Source organism: Neopsephotus bourkii, unplaced genomic scaffold (assembly GCF_033783945.1).
Source record: "Neopsephotus bourkii isolate Nb327-2 ecotype Australia unplaced genomic scaffold, CSIRO-AGI_Nbou_v1 NB_1749, whole genome shotgun sequence".
In the NCBI taxonomy this organism is placed as follows: Eukaryota; Metazoa; Chordata; class Aves; order Psittaciformes; family Psittacidae; genus Neopsephotus; species Neopsephotus bourkii.
In genome coordinates this window covers 2,962,387-2,982,895 of record NW_026902223.1, presented here as the reverse complement: position 1 = coordinate 2,982,895, position 20,509 = coordinate 2,962,387, and the positions used below count along the sequence as shown (strand labels likewise).

Genomic DNA, 20,509 nt, shown 5'->3' with positions numbered 1-20,509 from the left:
CACTTTTGGCATACTGGACAATTCAGTAAATTAAGTCACGTTGGTAATGAAGAACCAAATTAACTAATGTACTACCACTCTGAGAAGCATCTTGGAAGTGTGGGAACTTGAGAGCTGCGTCATATGAATGGTTGCCTGTGCTTCACAGGACTGTCCTTGAAGTCTGATTTCAGAGATAACACCAGTGTGAACATGGGCTGTTGGTTGTGGGACTGAAAGATTGCCTGCAGGTTAGGCATACTGATATGTATTCATAATCATAGAATAGTTAGGGTTGGAAAGGACCTTAAGATCATCCAGTTCCAGCCCCCCTGCTGTTGATCTTTATCTGATATTTAGATCAATATATATTGATATATGTATATTTTATCTATTTTTCTGGAAAAAGAATTAGGAAAAAAGCCATACAAACCATGGCAGTCAATATTTTGTCAACTTTTCAAACGCACTGGAATCCGTTCGTAAAGCAAAGCAGAGATTGAGGATCTCGCACTATTTGGTTTCAGCTGTCACATTGTCACTCCTGGTTCCAGCTTCATCTGATTCAGTGCCACTTCCTTTTGAAGTATCCAGTGAGAACACTCTTAGAGAGAAACCAGTGGCTTTTTTCTTCTTTAAATATCCTTTAGCTCAACTTTGTTCTCCTCGCAGCTGCTAGATTTGAAAGTATATTTTGAAGGGGAAAAAAAATAACTCCAGCAGCACCACAGTTCCTATCTGCTGGGAGCAGCTGCTCTCGGCACTTCAAAGCCAGTGGACACCACAGCGAAGGCCTCAGCCTTTCCTGCCTTTGAAATGGTTGCAGTAGCTGGAGTGGGGCTTTATGGCACCGTCAGCACAGGAAAAAAAAACCCTGTTTGGTTTGTTGCACCCCCTCCCTTTTTTCTTTTTTTCCCTTTTTTCTTTTTTTCCCCCTTTTTTTTTTTTTTTTTGCCTACTTTTTAATTACATCCTCAGTTCGGCTCAGAATACCTGGGAAGCGTTTCTGCTGAAATCCTTTTCCACAAGCCCACGTTTGCAAGAACACATGCCCAAACTTTAAAGTAAGATTTTTTAGACCGGCAGATTTGACTGAAAAGTGAATGAATTTGCTTGGTTTTCTCACACCCACATCAGTTGGGCACTTTCTGAAAGCACATCTCTTATGGTACCCGGGGGAGCTCATGGTGGAACAGGGCTTTGCTCAGGGCCATATCGCAGTAGAGTTATGGATGTCCTCACCTTTGTTTCAAGCTGATTTTCATAAATTGCCATGAATGGAACATTTCCAGTGAACTTTTAGAGATCTTGATGTTTAAATAGCATTAGGCTGTCTGTTTTTCAATAAAGAAATACAGTAATACATCACTATTATACCCCCTTTTTTGCTATGAATTGTTGCTGAAGAGCTATGACTGAGCTTGAAAAAGAGATGTAAGATGAGCAAGAAAGACAAAGTCTATGAACCTTCATTTTCCCAGCAGGTAAAACGCCCTACAAAACACTTGATGACTTACTGTGATAGCAGGATGGTGTTACTTTGCTGAGTTACAGACACATCATTCCCGAGATAAGATGCCAAGCTGAATGTATAAATAAGCCTCTTGTTTTAGTTCCTCTTTAACTGTTTCTTCCATTTTAAAACAGTAATTCTCCATGCTTCCATAGCAAAGTGGAAAGCTGGTGCGTGATAGCTGAAGAATCTCCCCCTCTCTCAGGAAATCCTTTTCTGAGACATTTATTGTTGGGTTCCGACTTCTGTAAAACTTGTGAGGGAATAATTAGAGTTGTCTTGCCCTATTTAGCCAAGAAACGGGACACCTTCAGAAACATTTCACTGGGTATTTAACAAAATCGCTTTGAAATCACGTTAAAGATGAGAAAATAGTCTGCGCTTTTAAGTTGGGAGCAAGGCAGAGGTCTGGTTGAGCTTAAAGATGCCTTTTGTATTGAAGGGGAAGTAAAGAAGTGCAGAATCAGCTGGTTAAAAGAGAAGAAAGCATGTCTGTAATCTTAGCTGCCAACAGCAAGGACAAGTACCTGAGGTAGTGTTGGAAATGTCTTACTTCAGCGGGGTGCTGGAGCAGAGCAAAACACTATTGAGAGGAAGAATGTTCTTTAGATCTTTCTGTGTGTTTTATAACTTTTTAATGGGGTTAATTTAAAGAAACAAGTGAAGTTCTCTCAAGTAAAATATGAATGTTGTAATCACAACCATTGGTTTTATACAGAATAGTATATGTTTAAAACCAAACATCTCTCACAGTGGTAGCAGCGCCGTTTAATATTAAGGATCCAAGCACAATCTCACGTGCTGAAGTTTATTTAGATTAACGTTTAATGGTTGGGCATCTCTCCTGTTAACTTTTAGCTCTTTAACTCCGTGCCAAAAGATGTCTCCAGTGTTTGGATGATCAAGTCTGTGATGATGTTTTGCTGTTGGTTATGACTCTGGTGATGGTTCCTTGAAATGCTGGAGGTGTTACCGGCATTTTGGACCTGGGGGTTATTTTATAGATTTGCCTTGAGGATTTACTCAAAGGTATTTAGGTAAGAAACAGTGTTTAATTCAGATGTACAGGAGCTCAGCAGCTGAGTGTTCCAAAGAGCCGCATTGGGAATGGAAATGGAGCCACTGCAGTCACTATATGCCCCCCGGGGGTGGTATTTACCCCCTCATCTGACAGCCGCCATTTTGTGCCCCCTCAGGCGCCATTTCTGCGCCCCTCACTGCAAGAGAGACTTTGAGGTGCTGGAGCGGTGCCGGAGAAGGGAATGGAGCTGGTGCAGGCCTGGAGCACAAGGGTGATGGGGAAGGGCTGAGGGACCTGGGGGGTTCAGTGTGGAGAAGAGAAGGTTCAGGGGGGACCTGATGGCTGCCTACAACTGCCTGACAGGAGGATGCAGTGATGTGGGGTCAGTGTCATCTCCCAGTGAACAAGTGACAGAAGAAGAGGAACCGGCCTCAAGCTGCACCAGGGCAGGTTTAGATGGAGCTGAGGAACAATTCCTGCCCCAGAGGGTGCTCAGGCATTGGAACAGGCTGCCCAGGGCAGGGCTGCAGGCACCATCCCTGCAAGTGTTCACACACCATGGAGACGAGGCCTCAGTGCCATGGTTAGTGGTGGCCTTGACAGGGCTGGGGGACGGTTGGGCTGGATGAGCTTAAAGGGCTTTTCCAACCCAGTTGATTCTGTGATTCTAGGAGAGAGTGGTGTAAAGGCTGTGATCTGGTGAGAAAACAGGAGAAGCAACAGCATATGTGGGGATTAAGCATTAAAAACCAAGAAACTGCTGTGACTGGGGATGGGACCTGGAAAGGAAGCTCCTAAGGGAAAAATAAGTTCTGTTCATGAAAAGAATTTGAGTAGCTGTGAAAAGGCATTGCAATGGAGCCTAGAGCTATTTAGGCTGGAAATGTTATTTGGTCTCATGGACCAGGAGCCCTGGAGAGGCAAGTCCTGCAGAAGGGGTCAGTCAGAGGCTTGGTGTGGGCTGAAGAGTCCATTGAGCATGAGCTTGGCTCCTCGGGAGCCAGCGTTCCTCAGTACCTCCTGCTTTAACCGAGGCCACTCTGCCTTTCTAAGGAAGGGTGAAACGATACTTCTACACTGGACATGGTGAGTTTATAGTCCTGTTGTTCTTTGGTATATTACCTTATATATTATCCATTTTTAGTATGCTAGTTTGGTTCTAGGGAGAGGCTTTGTTGAAAGCTTTGTTCCTGTCCTCTTTGTCTATAGTCTAATTGAAATCCAGCCTGTTCTTGCATGGAGGCCAAATGAGCACGATAGCAGAGGCTCTAAATTTTTCATGTCATCAGCAACAAGCTGCATAAATTTCACTTAATAAATTAATCTAGGATGCATAAATGTTTTCCTTTGAGCCATCCTAACATGCAGATGAATGCCATTTGCGCTGAGTATCTGAGGAATAGTTTCTGCAGTCACCAGTATCAACTTTTCACTTGATGATAGAGGTAAAACTCACAGATGGGAAAAGGATATGAATTTAACCTGCAAGTAAAGAGTGGGTGGAAATCTCTCTGTACCATTGCTGTTTACCGAATTGTTAACGAGACGGACGAGTATTTACACTGTCTCCTGCAGGCATCTAACATGTGTGTGATTCAGAGTTAAAAGCCTGAGCTCCCTGTATAGTCAACAGAATCAACTTGGGGTGGGGGAGGAGGGATAGGAGAAGATGATTCCAGGAACATAAATTGGTGCCTGCAGTAAATGGCAAGTCAGGCTGCGAGCGCCTCTGAAGTCGGTTCTCAGTGTTTAAAGGAGGTCCTTGGATAAACTCCGAATCCCTAAACAAAGACTGTGTACAGTAAATTGTGTACCAGAGCCTGCTACAAGCAGGGATTTGCAGTGACTCAAAGTATATTAGTTTGAAAGAAATATTTCTGTTTGCAGAGCACATTGGGTTTACTGGAGCATGGCTGGGGAGGGGAGTGGGACCTGCTGATGGTGACCATGGCGCTAAGCATGATTTAATGACCCCGATGCAGCTTCATTTCCAATACACTGTTGATTTAACTTTACTCATGGCGGGAAGATAGGACTGAGGTGAGGTTTGTGCTGCCCATGCTTTACAAACATTACAGTTCTGAAATGCTTTTCTAAGTAAAAATGTACAGCTCAGGTATATCATTTTATAAGCACAGTGAGACCATGCAGGTATGTTGTAGTAGAGGGGAGAATAAATCAAACTGCGGTTTGGCTGAAGGCCAGCTCATCTCTTTTAGAGAATTTCTTGCAGTTCTTAGTTTGCAGCTGAAATAGAGTTATTAGTGGTTGATTATAAGGTGAAGTATAACAGGAAACACAGTCATGCCCATTAAATTATTGCAGCCTGCAATGAGGTATAAAGTAAAATGCATTCGCTATGCATGTACATTACCCTAGATGTATTTGCTACTTCAGTTGTAATATGTGGTTCTGCACTGATGTATTTTCCACTGTCCCATTTGCCCGCGGCTTATTACAACCCTTGTATCTTGGGAATACTTTGAGTTCCAAATTATAGCAAAATCTCAAAAGAAGTGTACTTTTAAAATCCATTTAATTTTTGTGCTGCAAAATAGTTCTGGTGCACTCCCTCTTTGCAGTGAAGATTCCTCTTTTCTGCCCAAAGTTATGCTAAGCCAGAGCCCAGCATGGTTAATACTCGATCCTGCAGCCTGTTATATCAGATTACTTTTAGAAGCAATGTATTTGTGGAGATGGGTAATCCCCATATCCTCATGAAACATGCACATTTATTTATAGGCTTAGGAGACAGAAAATGCTGGATTTAACCAGAGTTGTTGTGTGGAGATAGCTCATGTGTTGTGTGCTGTGCTGGGCAGAGGTTAGGGCTGGTTTTGAACAGAGTAATGATAATGAAGACACCTGATTTACACTCTTAAATGCTTGTAAAATAGGATCACTGAAAAACAGATGTGCTGTACTGAGTGTGTTCAGTTAAAGAACTGGCATGTATAACTTTCTGGTGGCTTCTTCTGCCCTCAGAAGTTCAGTCATGCCAAAATAGTGCTCATAAAATCATCCTGCCATGCAAACCCATATTTTATATAGGTGTTACTTACAATATTTCTGGAATTGGGGACATAAATTTACATGAATTTTCATACTTTGGTGTCAGATATTTATTGTAGCAGTTACATTTTTCAAAGAGGCTGTGAGCTAACTAATTTCCTTTCCCTCCTTTGGGGACTATAAAGAGAATTTCAAAGGCATGCTTGTTCCTACGAACAAGTCAAAATTGTTCTAAAATTGAAAAGCCTAAAATTAGCACGTGATGCAAAAGCACAAACTGGATAGTAGAAGGTCTTGTCTATATGAGGGACTTAAAAAAGGTATTTGCTGATGTTGATTATGTTACAACTATTTGGCTTCTGAAAATATCTTCTGCAACCAGCAGGCTATTTACTGTAGAGCTTTGTTCTTCTGATGTGCAAAGTGGACAAGCACTAACAGCAGCTTGATTTTACTTTAGGTCTTTATTAGGTTGTGCCTTGTGTTAGCAAGTTATGCTAAAGCATCTCCACATTTGGGTGCCATTAGGTCTGCCAGCATTAGAAGCCCATCATTCTTCAGCAGCTGTGGATGTTGGTGTCCTGTGTAAGATGGGCATGAACCACACTGCCAGATCTTTTTGGCAGTTTGTGTGTATTTATGTGAGTGAATAGCAGAGGACTGTCATGAATTAATATTTTTTTGTTTTTTTGTTTTTTTTTTTTGTAAAAAATTTTGTCATCTTTTAAAGTTTTGGATTTTTTTTTCCTCTGCAAGAGTAAGGAAATATTACATTTCAGTCAAAAGCAGAAATGTAAAAATAAATGGTGTAATTCTGGTGGTGGTTTATTAAACGGGCTGTTGACTGTTGCCTTGAATAAGGTTTTATCATGCTGGTGCAGAAAGAATTAAAAAAAATTAAGATTTCATGTAAGAGGAGATCATAGTTTTAAAATATCATGTTACTTGGGAGTAAGTGAGGGTAAGAACAGATATGTGAGCTCAGTCCTGCTTGTTTTAACGCCCATGCCATGGTTGGAGATAGGAACAGATGTACAGAGAAGAGAATAAGAGATTTTTGTCTTTGGGAGGGCAAAATGAGGGAACATCTAAGCCACAATGAAGATGATCTGATTATGGTAATGGGGCACACACTATTATTTAATGAATGTTTCTTTTCAGCATCACTCCTAATTCCCATTGTGAATATTGTGTTGCTTGCATGGCTGCAATGTATAGCACCTAAAACTGCCTTCTAGATGCTTATATGCTGGAGTTGAGCAGACATTTTAATGTCACTTGATGAAGTCTTAAGCGCCTAAGGGTAGATGCAAAAAGATCTCAACCAGAAGGACAGGGTTTTGTTATCTCATTCATAAAGACACTATCTATCCCAAACTGGAGACGGAACCCATAATGATTTATGAAGTATAATTTTCATGCAGCTTCCTGTTGCTGAAAACCAGCATGGGTTTATTATTTCCTTTTGTTAGTATACGTTATTTTTTTTTCCATTAAAATATAGTCCACCAACAATACAAGAATGAGAGAGGGTGTGGAAGAGAAACTGTAGAGCTTGGCAGCAGTTCTGTGGAGAACAGGAGGTTCGGTGGGTGCTCACCAGTACAGTCCAACAGCTACTCAGGCACTTCAAGTTATTTTTACAGGAAAGGATGTTTTATTGGTTGCAGATGTGGAGTACTTGTTAATATTTATTAGGGAAGATGGGTTTTGTAGTCTTTGAGGGAAGAAAACGCTGTGGTCCCTGTCGTTCTCTCCGTCTCTAATCCATCTGTAACATCTAAAAGGCAAAACAAAACCAACATGGGGAGTAGTTGGCACTGGAATAGGTTGCCCAGGGAGGTTGTGAATGCTCCATCCCTGGCAGTGTTCAAGGCCAGGTTGGACGAGGCCTTGGGTAATATGATTTAGAGCGAGGTGTCCCTGCCCATGGCAGGGGGGTTGGAACTTGATGATCTTAAGGTCCTTTCCAACCCTAACTATTCTATGATTCTATGATTCTAATTTGCATCAAGTGATGAGGGGTTTTATTCTTCAACAGATTTTCCTATTATAAAACATCTTCCTTCACACCACCATCCTTCCTCTTCACATGGGGCAGAGTGGGGGACACCCTGCCTGCATGCAGAAGGACCAGTCTCTTTTTGCTCTTTCCACCTCTTAACTTCAGAAATGTTGTGTCTATAATATAAATGCTGTGAAGATTTTATTAAAAAAACCTGTAACCTCTTTGGTTGGGTAAACTGGTGGTGGTTGTATCCAGTGCAACTGGTTGAAGAGCAGGTTCTGACCCTTCCTCCTTTTAGGCAACGGTTCCCTGCCTGCTGCTGTTTCTTGTCTTCAGTTTTGAAAGTTAAAACCTCAAGATTGGAGTTCCCACAACAAACTGTCTTATCCCAGACCTTACATGGCACACCCAGCTGAAAATCCAGTAATTAGGTAAACTCTGGATAGAAAGACCTCCCTTCTTATTGAATCTTCTTTAATGAGGTCTGATTTATGAAAAAACACTAGACGTTTTTTCCTGTAACTCAGGCAAAGCCCATACAATTATTTTAGAGGTAAGAAGCCTTTCATGTAGGCGTACTAAGGACACTGCTGGCATCTGAAAAGAAACCAGTTTTGTACTGGTTTGTACACAAACTTTGGGCAAAACCCTTGACTTAAAGAACTTCTTTTAAGGATCCCAGGCCCAGCATAGATAATGTGTGCCTCCTGGGGGGCTGATGCCTTTGGGGACTTCAGACATCTGCTGATGAGCTCTTTAGCAATATTAAATAATGTAGATATGTTAAACCGTAGAATATTACATCTGTTCTACTCGCTTCGTTCTTGGAAGATGCTCCCGGCCACAGCATGGGTGATTTATTTTACTTTTAAACCCTGAATATGCTCATCTGTAGTTTGAAAAACTGCTTATATCTTTTTCTGTTTCACTTGGCTTTCAGGTTCAAGGTTTGAAACCATACAAACAGCTAATATTATCCCAGAATTGAATGCTACAGCTTTAAGATAAGGTGCCGGGGCGCTCTCAGCGCACACACAGCCGCCTCCTCCCATTCCCTTGTTTTTTTTTCTCATGCTGAAAATACCCCACCATATTCATGATAACAGCGTTTATTTTTTTTTTTTATACTTCCCCCCCTTTCCGAAATCCACCAAAACTGAAGAAAAATCCAAGTGACTGTTCTTAGCAGCTGTGTGGCCCGGAGTTCAGTGGGGAAGCGGCTTCCTGCCGTCCCTATTCATCACCTGCTTCAAAGGCAGCCTGGCTGCTCCAGTGTGCAGGCCAGGTAGGGTGCCATTGTGCGCAGGCGGGGAGGATTAGTATCAAAGCTGCGGCAACCAGGCCCTTGGTCTCGGGCTGCCATTCAGTCTAGCGGGGAGAGGCTAAGACTGGCCAAGGTCACAGCATCCAGTGTGGTGCGGACTGGGAAAGGATCCTGAGAATAGAGGGACTTCTTATGAAATCATGGCGCAAGCTTGCGGCACAGCAGGTGCCCTTCTGGAACACATACATCTGTTTATGTTGGGATAGCGTAGCTGACAACGGGATAATAGAGCTTTGTTTTTTATAATTTTCCCCTTTTTTATTATTTATTTATTTTAAAGAACTACAACTCTATATACGACAGCGTTGAGTGTTGGCGGGAAGAGCACTGGCTTTGGAAATCATAAAGAAATCTTTAAAAGGTTTAATTGCTGGGGTGGGGGGTTGTGTGTGTATACTTAAGCGAAGGGGAGAGCAGGCTGCCTATTAACCATTTAGGATCCTCAGCCCTGCTGATGAGCAGCAGCAGGATCCAGGGGGACCGTGCACAGAAGGCGACAATGCCATATTTTTTTTCCCCCCTATCTTTTCTCTTTTTGTCCGCTCCGACATTTGTACTAACACATTGGTTAAAGGATGCGCTGGATTTGCTCGGTTGTCTCCATTGTTGGGATTGTCTGGAGGAATCCTGTCACGCTAGCGGTGGCTTTTTAAAAGGTGAGGTAATAGTGACGTAAAAATAAAATTGCCAACTTGATGAAATTAAGGGGGAAATTAAGCTGTAGACGAGTTGTCATGACGACAAGGATGTTCTATTGATGAACTGTACTCCTCACTGTCCAATCAGATAGTGGAGCTGAAGCTGGAGCATGAACAGGAGAAGACGCACCTATTCCAGCAGCACAACGCAGAGAAGGACTGCCTGGTCCGAGACCACGAACGGGAAATCGAGAAACTGGAGAAGCAGCTTCGCGCTGCCATGGCAGAGCACGAGAGTAAAACTCAAGAATGCAGGAAGCGAGACGGGCAGGTAATGATCAATAATGCTTGAAAGGCGGCCGCTTATTAGGAAATGCTGATAATTAGTGGTTCCCGTTGGCAGCATTGTTGGTGCTGCACCCTGGGTGAGCATTTGCGAAACTGGCACATAGACGTGATTTAGTTTTTTCTTTTTCCTTCTTTTTTTTTTTTTCCGCTTTCCCCCCTCCTTTCCCACTGCTGAATAGGGGCTTTAACTGCAAAAACCACAGGTAGCCAGATTAAAAATCCCATGGTGCGCTATAACTCGGCCTATTTATAATCTTGTCTCATTTTCTTTCATGATGGATTTGTTTAAGAAAAAAAAGGTATCTGTTCTTCTCCCCCCCCCCCCCCCCCAGCCCTCACACTCACCCCCTCCTTTTCTCCTTCCTGGGCAAATCCATGTGAATTATATCTGCTTCATTCGGATGCTTTTATTTTTGTTTTGAAATCTCTGCAGGTAACTCACAAATGCCTTTATTTCATTCTGTTCATGTCCTTTTGTTTCAGTTTGGTATTCTAGATTTGCATTGTGTGCCTCCGTATGTCGGGTGTTTGATAAGATGATGTGGCTTTGGGCTTGCTCACCATCACGTTTATTTTCCTACACACACACGCACCCCTCCCATCCTCCATCTCTGGTCACTGTTGGAAGCCATTTGGCAGAATAACCCCCAGCTGGGGTAGTATTTGACTCTTCAAACTTCTGGATGAAATGCACACTGTCAGCATGGAAAATGATCTTTATGAGTTTTCAGTTCAAAACCCATCTGATAGCATTTTTTTCAACGTATTTTGTGAGGATGGCATGTATTTTCCTAAGAACCTATATAAAAAAGGGCCTGCAATGGCAATGTTAAAAAAAATGGAGGTGATTTTGTAGTTGAAAGAGTATTCAGAAAATAATCTTTACTAATCAGCTTTAGAATTACTTATCATGCACGGATTATTTTACCCCAAAACTGGACATTTTGGGAAGGCGTCTGTAACGATGTATGTTTTCCGCTCACCACCGCCTTCCCTACAAGATATACGACTCTGACATTGAGGCGTTTTCACTTTACTTTCCTGTAGACTAGTGGGCTGTGTCTTTCACTGGCAACTTTAACGTAGCTTAACGAAATTGAGTGTTAAATTTAAATTAATTTTTTCTTTTACCTTTGGATGACTCAGACTACGGAAGTGTGGCTTAAGTAAGTCTATTGGAAAACAAACGGCTGGTTGGGGGAGGATGAGGGATACATTGCAGAGCGAGGACTTATTTCTCCATTTCCACCATTATGGTTTTCCAAAGAAAATGAGAGAGACTTTTGTGAGAACGCTTTCGAAGAGGATATTCAGGTAGCGTCTGAAAAAGTGAACCTCGCCCTTTATTCTCCACTTTATTGTAAGAGTGAACAAAGACTGAAATCGTTGAAGGGTTTTATCTTTGCATGTTTTGCTTTGGCCCAACATAGATGCATCTTAACTATAGAGATCTTTGAGAGTACCTTGTCAAAGTTGTATCACCCTCTCACCCACATTCCTGATGTTGTGTTTGCGTGGCACTCAAGTTAAAAAAAAAAAAAAAGGTTTAAAATGATACAGAATTATTTTGTCTACACGCCAGCATTCTGCATATTGCTCTGCATAGCCCTGAATACAAAGACGAAGAGACTATCTTAAGCAAATTCAGAGAATCTGGGAGGTTTCTTGTAAGCGTATCTATTTCATTCTGTTGGGGGTCATTTCTGGCAAAGGTTGAAGCCCGAAGTTGGATTGTGCTTTCTCTTTGCAATGGGATGTATAATGCTACTACAGGTGCTACACAGAAAGCTAGAAATTATCGCAGCTATTAGGGAAACCCTAACAGTCTTAATAGCAAAAAACTTTGGCCTTTTTACAGGGCTTTTCTTTGAATATCCCTGTACAGTCACTTGAACATTGCTGCCATGAGAATGTCATGTAAATCAGGGAGGGAAGCGCGGTTGCCTTTGATTAGAAGAGCTGTTTATTTAAATTCTAGTAAGAATCTATCAGCTTTCAAGGATGCAGATTTTTTTCCGTTTGGGGAAATAAATTGTTCTTCGTTCCTTCCTCTAGTCTTTGTGTTAGGATTCACTTTGTCTTTGCAATGAGCTCAACAGACAATACTGGTGTTCCTTATGGAATTATGGCACGTATTTTTAATATTTTTTTTTAATATTTGCATATATTCTCCAAGAAGCATGTTTGGCCATTGCATGTGCTAATGGCCAATGTCCTTTATGAAACATTTGGCAGTCTCTAACAAAGGTATCAGTGGTTTAATGAGTGTATCTAAACAGGGCTTTGAAAAGCCTGTTTATTTTGAACCATGTTTGGCAGCAGTATGCTTTAGGACTGCTCTATGTGACAGTCGAGGTGCAATGAAACAGGAGAAGAGGCCATTTTGCTTCGCTGAATGAAAAGTAGATTTGCTGGGCATTTAAAAAAATTTAAATAATAATTAGAGTTATTCACATAGAGCAGCGTGTTTTGAAGGACCTATTTGTTCAATGTTTAGCGAAGGATGTGAAAGCACCGTTATTAAAGGTATTTATTCTTCCTTAAATCCTTTTCCATATGAAAGAGTAGCGAATGTTTAGATTACATATTTCTTAGTATATTCCTGAAGACAGCTGTGATTGAGTATTGCAGAACAGTTTATTACACTGTTACTGAAAAGATTAATTTATTCTTATATTGCCTATCCAAGGTCTCTACTTGCACATAGATCTTCAGCTACTGTAAATGATAGTATACAAAGCGGGTAGATTTTATTCAAATACGAATATATTACTGCTTCAATCACAGCTAAAGTATAAAAATTAAGATTTCAGTGCACTACCAGATTTTAATGAAATATAAAATAATGTTACTGCTTTTTTGAAATACAACTGTAATATATTTTCAGGAAAGGAACTTGATACACATGAATTACCTTTTGTGTTGCTGGTGAATTTCTGGGTAACAGTTTCATTCCACTTTAGGTCTTGGATTTCTCCATTTCTAGGAGGCTTGCTTAGATGTTTTTCACCTAGGGTTATAATGCTTGGGGAGGAGTAAATTGACATGTAGGTCAATAAAAGTCAAAGCAGTACAAAGGCTTTTATACCATGCTGTGTTCTTGTAGTCTTTTAAATGCTATGCGTTTTCTATGAACTGCCATAATATTGTTATTCTTGAAGAAGTAGCTAATAATACAGGATTCTTTTTCTTTTAAAGGGTAGTTTTGAATCACTACTTTCTTTAGGAGCAGTTTTTTTGCTCATTCGTTCCCGACATCCCTAAATAATTTTAGTTTATACGTTAGTTCACAAACCAGGGAGCTCCTTACATGACAGAGATCTTCCTTTGTTTTAATAAAACCAGCCTGGCTACTGAATTGGTGATTTTTCTGAAGCAAGACTTATGATTACATAGAATAATACATCTAATTTGCTTCTGTGAAATGAGGTAGAGAGGTTAGGAAATCCTAATAACCAATGCCAAGTGGGCTGTGGTACCAGTTGTGCCCTTACATTGTCCCTTTGTCCTGTGAATGTCATTGTCTCCTCAGCATCTGAAATGTGCCCTCAAACAGCTCAAAGATTTTCAAGTTCCAGCTGCTGTACCGATTTGGATCATTTTTGTGCTTGTTCTTTGACGTTGACCTTCGGGCAAGAAGAAGGGGAAAAAATATACCCCTGTAACTTCAAATGTGGCACTTGGCACTACAGCAAGAGGAGAAAGTTTCCGTGAGGAAGCTGAATTCCCTTTCCAGGTTCTCTCGTGAGATAATTGGCAAGTCCAATGTTTTCATCCATTTGTAAATCGGTCAAGAGTAGCGCAAATGCAGAGGCACGTTTTGCCAGAATGTGTCACTGATGTCTGATCTGGGAAATGAGGCTTCTTGAAGAGAAGATTGCTGCTCTTTGGGGGTGTCTTAGGGCTCTCAGTAAACCATTATTCATGGGGAAAGGAGAACCTTGAACAGTTCTGAACTCAGGCGAACACGCACATTGAGAATGGAGGTTGTTACGGAAAAGGGGCAGGCTGAAGGTGGTGAGAAGAGTTAATGAGGTATTTTCCCATGGCTGAAGTATCCGTTTTCTTTTTCCTCTTTTGCTTTTTGCATTTCCCCTGATCCCCTTGGCCTTTACCATCCTGGTTTGCTTTATCTTCTCAGAACTCAGTGGCTCCTCCCCTGGTGCCCAATGTACAGGCAATTCTTTGACTTTTTTCTGGCTTCTCCTCTTTGAAAATTTGCTTCTTCCCACTTGTAAATGGTGATCTTTCCGCAACTGGTGTTTTGCACCTGGTTTTGTCTGAATTAATTCTGAGCTGTTTGAACCTGTTAACAATAAAAAAACAACCCAATAATGATCACTAATTTCATACCAGCATGATAGTTATTTTTGTTCCAACAAGTCCTTGGTATATGTTTATAGTTCTGTAGAGATAATTACTATATCTACAGAGTGGAGGGAACAGATTTATCTTACCTTCCTGTACATAGTCAGCCTGAAGTGTTACTAATATGTTTGATGGAGAGATGGAGAGCCTTATTAACTATTGACAAGAGAAAATACAGAAAAAAAATCAATAGAAACACCATATACTTGCTCAATGATAACTAAATACCCCAACACATGTGTCTGCGTGTAAATATTGCTGTAGCAGTTAACTTTTCTGTATTATAATACTAATACAGAAGAATTTGGGGAGTATTTGTTCCACAATAGGACTTTCTCAAACTTTGATCTCAAAGAGCCTATTGTTACCATACAGATAAATCACTGATGAGCTCCTCTGCTTCATGTAATTGTTCTGTATCTCCAAACACCAGTTTCCACAGGGTTGTTATTCTGGTATCAGTGGAAGCAGTTTGCCTAATCGTGTCTGGAGGGTACAGATAGATGTAGCTTGTGAAACATTCAGATGTTGGTGGTGCTACTGAAGTCACTTCTGTATACAATCCTGAGTAAATAGATTCTATGACTCACTTTTTTCCTTTGACTCCTTTTTCTTTTCTTAATGAAAGATGTGTTTGGCATGAGAAGAAATGCATTGTTGGCTATACAGCCTTGCTCTGCAGACAATTTAAATCATGGACTTGCAATCTAAATATTTGTTTGTTATATTTGACTTGGAAAGTGGCTGTTGGGCTGACAGTCAGGCTTCTGTAGACACACAGCCGTTCCCTTTTAGCCTTTCCTAAACAAAAGCTTTTGTCTATATTGCAGCATGTTTAAATTGCCACCAATCAACCCAGGAAAATGAATGTTGACTGTTGATGCAAAATATTTAAAGTACCAAATATTTGTTGCAACACTTCCGTGGTTTTCCTTGGTTGCGTGGTTCATATTCTGCTGACTCAGGGTTGGGATGGATCCTTCTGATGGTGAAGCTGAACTAAAATCAAGGATCTTGTGATGAGTCCTATACAGATGTTCAAACTGGGCTTTAACTAACAGTGTTGCTGTGGAGTGTTCAATAAAAGGGCCAAATGCACCAGTCTCCTGGGGAAGTATTCAGATGCTATACTGTGCTGGGCTCAAGTAATCAACACAGCTGGTTTAAGCTGTACTTGTGTAAATGCAGAGGAGCTGTGGGAAGAATCTGGGCTGCAGCACAGATAATCTTTGAGACTAGAGGAAAAAATGAACTTTTGCTCTAAAGCTGAAGCACACATTTGAGGCTCAGAGTTCCCTTCAGGAGCACCCCCATCAAGCTGAGAGTCTGGGCCTTGGGCGCACCTTCCACTTCCCACCCTGACAAAGCCACCTTGCCACGTTTGTAGTTTCACATCAACCACTCTGCTTCTGGTCCTCAGTTCTAAGCTGTTGCTTCTGTTTGAGCTGCCTTTCAAAAGACTTGAACAAGCTATAAACATCTGCCACTTCCTTGCTTAATGGAACCATCAAAGCACTTTTGTGCTGTACTGGGTGATCATCTGTGATCTCTTCCACATTTTTCCTTGCCTCTTGCTTTTTAACCTAGGACTCAAATTAGTGAGGAATTAGGTGCAGGAGGTGGCACTTTACCTGATACCCTGTCCTTTTATACTTCAGGCTGCTCAGCATTTGAAATATTTACTAAAGATGTTTTTGGAAACCATACATAATGGTGCATAAATTATCATTTGCTGATTAAAAATGTTAAGTTAGCTTAGGAAAGAACTGACATTTTGTGCTGTCTACAGTGTAGGTAAAAGAGAAGGCAGTTGCCATAGAAACTGGCTCATCACAGAACAGGAACTCTGATTCTGAGATGGAGTTCTTTTCAGCAAAATGGACTTTCTGTTTGTGTAATATGAAATTGAATATATGGTAATTATTATTGCATTGTAATCAACACTTTTCTATTATTTCTTGGTTTAATTTTAAATATTGGCAGCTGAAAAGGTGGAATGCATTATTTCACTTGTGTAGGGACAGGGCGTATATCATATGGCAGTAATTTTCTTTTTTTGCCAGTACTCCCTGTTTAGGAAAAAATGATTCTTTCCTGACTAGAATAAATATAGAATAATTTCTCTGAGACAAAAAATGAGACCAGTCTTGTTCATCAGCGGGGTAAAGGAGCTTTATGCCAAGGTTTAAACATATGCACTAGGTGTGGCTTTGCAGATAGGGTTTGTGTGTGATGCCTGCAATGAACGATTGCCACTAACAGACAGTAAGCTATACATGGTGTAAAATTATTTTTAAAAGTGAAATGATATAAAGGAATATTGAAGTAATAAATGATCGAGTACATCAGTAAACACAAAAGAGGTGATAGTAACTGTGGATTTGAGATGGGGTAACATGATTCCTTAAGCAGAGAGGCAGAAATACTGTGTTACTCTGCAGAAATGGTCAACTTACAATATAAGCTCTTGTATGTAAAGTTCAGTGTGCAAAGCCAGACTCTGAAGTTGTTTATTGATACTACTGCCAAGTGTAAGAGTCTAAATCTTTGCTTTTGAATGAGTCTCTTTTATATTTGATTGTTCCAAATGTTACAGGTAAACTTGTTTGGTAAATGTCTGCTGTACAGATAAGGGAATGCTTCCTCACAACATTATTAATGGTTTTTAGTTCTTTTGTGAATAAGATAGTGTCATATTATAGTGTGCTTGACAGAGTTGTTGAGTAGAAGGAAGTTGACTTCTCTTAGTCCATAGAACAAGTACAGCAATTTAGAAAACAGCAGCGATATCTACTTCAGATATTCCCCTGGATGGCTGAAGGGACATCCTCTAATAGGAGATGAGGATTCATACTGAAGATTTTTCACAGCATCATAGAATGTTTTGGGTTGGAAGGACCTCTGGAGGTCACAGTGTCCAACCTCCTGCTCAAAGCAGGTCTAACTTCAAAACAGTATCATGCTCCTCAGGGCCAAGTCCAGCTGAGTCCTGAAATCTGCAATGATGGAGATTTCACAACCTCCCTGAGCAGCCTACTGCAGGGCTTTACTAATCCATTGTGAAACTTATTTTCCTTTATATCCAGTTGGAACATCTATTGTTACTATTTGGATCTGTAGCTTCTCATCCTTTCACCGCCACCCTCAAGAAAAGTCTGCCTCTGTCTTCTCTACAATTCCTTACACTTGGTTGAAGACAGCAAGTGGGTTTTTCCTTAGCTTTCTGTTCTCCAGGCTGAATAAACTGAGTTTGATGAGCTTCTTGAAGGTCCTATCAAGTGACAAATGCCATAAAAGTCTGTATCAAAAGCCTTGCCAAAGTAAAGATGAAAGTTGTTGACAGTTCCCTTTCCACAGAGTCATTCATTTCACTGTAGAAGACCATCAGCTTGATCAAGCATGATTTGCCCTTGGTATATCCAGGTTGGCCGTTGCCAGTGACTCTTTTATTCCTCATGTGCCTGGAAATTAATTTCATGGAGTTTTACTCCATCATTTTTCCAGTGATGGACATTAGGGTATCCTGTCTGTGACTACCTACTAACATGCTTTGTATTGCAGATTAAATAGTTAATTTTCTTAGAGTGTGCTTTTTCTCTTGCCCTTTTCTAGAGAAAGATGATCCAAAATCAGTTTAGTCTCTCTTCCTTAGGTCAGCAGATGTTAATTCCATTCACTCACTGCCACCATAAATCAGGGTTCGAACAGTAGTCTAGCTGTTAAATGATTTATCTGATAGGAGAGATTTTATGATCCATTCAGTTCCTCAATTCAAAGGTATTATAAATACCAAATGAAAGAATGAAACACTGGACAAGAAATTATGACAATCTGTAGTTTGGAATGTTAACACCACTTGTTTTGGCAGCATGACTGGTCTTAAAACAATAAGATCCATATGGATGCTAATTTTCCCAATTTTAGGTAATAAATACAACCTCTTTATGGTTTAAGTAATGATGTTACTCAATACCACTGCAGGGTCCAGTAGACGATTTCATGATGAGGTAATAAATAGCAATTTTGGAGAGCTAATTTATTTGTATTTTTCTTTCATGTGGTTTGTGATGGGGGAAGAAGAAATCACAAAGCCAGTGAAAAGCTTTGCCCTCTCCTGTAGCTGACATGCTTTGGCTGAAGATATGTCAGTTGAGAAATATGAGACCATCCATAAAGCTCTGCACGCTCCCACATTAAAGTATTATAGAGAAACCTTCAAGTGGAAAACCAGTAACAAATTGCAGCTGAGATGGTTATGTTGTGCTACACTGTCCTGGGTACCCCACCATGAACTGCTTCCTCCTCCGTATGTTGCTTTAGTCAGGAAGAAAACCGGAAAGCTTCTCTGGTTTTGCTTTTCATAGACAAGAGCTATGAAAGGAAAAAAACACGCACCCCCTGATGGGTTTTCTGTGGATCTGAAGATGATGTTACTGGCACAGACACCAGGCTGAGTGCTTCACTGTTAAACATCTCTGCAGCTGTTTCCTCGCAGGCCCAGCCCTGGTGTCTGTAGCAACTCTTCGAGGTCTCATTTTCTGCCTCAGATGTTAGGAATTTGCTAACCCATCAGCTGGAGGGATAGCCAAGTGCTCTGCGCTCTTCTCTTTCAGTACTGCTCCTCACACTGCTGTGCTTGGTGTGTGCTCCCAGCTCCCTCCCCTTGCTTTGGCTTGGAAGCAGTTCCAGATCCACCCCTTCCATGCTGCTCAATCTCCTTTCATACCAATGCACCAACTCTTGGCATGCCATACACAGTTTAGGCTGGGTTTTGTCTCCTGCCAGTTCTTGGCGGTGAGTAACAACTATGTGCCAGTGAAGCAACCCTGACTGAGCTCTGTGAGACATGCAGACCGAAGAAATGGGGGAACTCTGCTCAGTGCAAGGAATCATGTTGGACCTAGGTGGTGGAGCCTGTTGGTTTGGTCAGCCCTGCTGTGCCCAAGCTCCTCCAGGGAGTCAGCTCAGAGAGACCATCACCTATGTCCTCTCTTCAGAACTGGGCTCTGTTTGGTCCTCAGGCAGCACTGGCTGCCCTGCAGAGCATTGGAGAGTCCACATGGTCATCCACATTTCCCATCCTGATTCACTATCTTCTTGTCTTTTCTGCTGCCATTTTGTGTTCCTGTTTTTCCTCACACCCAGATAACAGCGGGGATTTTAGGCTCTGCATTTGGGGAAATTCCTGGTAGAGAAGTCACTGTGTGTCCTCAGCTCTAGGCTTTGGACGTGTGCTAGCTTCATACATTTAAGCTTGCAGAACCATATATACCTTTTTTGCAATTTGTCTTTTTTCTCCTTGGAAAACTTTTTTAAAGAAACAAATTAGAAAGAAAATACATTGGTTTTCTACAGTGAGTCTTTTCAATATGAAGTCAGGCAGCAGAGCTGCTCTTTGGTCCAGTCACCTTTGAAGAAATGATTGTCATCTCACTTGAACAAATACTGTTTCTTCATTCTGAAGGAGTGGCACAGCCTCTGACAGTGATGCGAGGTCTTTAGTGTGGATTTCATGTGAAGAAGTTATTTTTCACAGTATGACTTTAAAGTCGACTTTTTTTCCCCAATTACTTTACATGTTGGCAGCAAATTAGCTTTGAGGGAGCATTGTGCACATCACAGTTCTCTGTTGATGTGCTGGAGAGTCAGTTTTGGATCTTTTAGCTCAGTCAGACCAATGACTGACATTGTTCATGTCTCCGTTTCTGTAGATTTGAAAGACTTTCTTTTGACAAGGAAGGTGATGTGGAAAAAAAAAAGAAGCCAAAGTACAAGGAATGATTGGCAAAGTGATGATATCATCAAATGTTCAAAGCCTTTGCAAATTGAAGCTTATTAGGCTGACATTTTGTCTTCTATTCAGCACTAATTGGAATCATGCCTGGGTGCATGATGTGGAAGGTACTTAATACCCGAATGTTTATCATGACAAAATGACAGAAATCGATGTCAAGGGTGCTGTAGATTTCTGTTTAATGGAGAAAAACAATATATTTCAAACTGCAATTACATATCTCACAATAATTTATATTCATATGGATGAAAGTCCTGAACTATTGCAACTATTCTGAACTGTTCGCCCCCTAAACTATTGGCCTGATTGTGAATATTCCATTTTAGGTTTGAGAGTTGCTCTTCAGAGTTCATAAAAACAGCACTGATGTAGTTTGAAAAAGAAAATAAAGAATGAGAGAGACAAAAACCCCTGACACAGTGTTTTTACTTGAAACGGATCTGACAAATCCCACGAAGAGTGAACTCCATTTCTCGCATGGGTGATACAATTCTTCTAAAGTTG

The 20,509-nt window shown here is 40.9% G+C and overlaps 1 protein-coding gene across 5 annotated transcripts in view; it reads left to right on the top strand.

The window, feature by feature from the left end:
• Positions 1 to 20,509, top strand: part of CEP112 (centrosomal protein 112) — a 184,197-nt gene that overhangs the window by 62,288 nt on the left and 101,400 nt on the right. For all 5 annotated transcript variants that reach the window (XR_009729033.1, XR_009729034.1, XM_061377218.1 and 2 more), the window contains exon 20: positions 9,644 to 9,826. Coding sequence is in view for 3 of the 5 variants with exons in the window: in XM_061377218.1 (XP_061233202.1) it covers positions 9,644 to 9,826 (183 nt within the window). In the remaining 2 variants the exon portion in view is untranslated. The remainder of the gene's footprint in view (positions 1 to 9,643; positions 9,827 to 20,509) is intronic.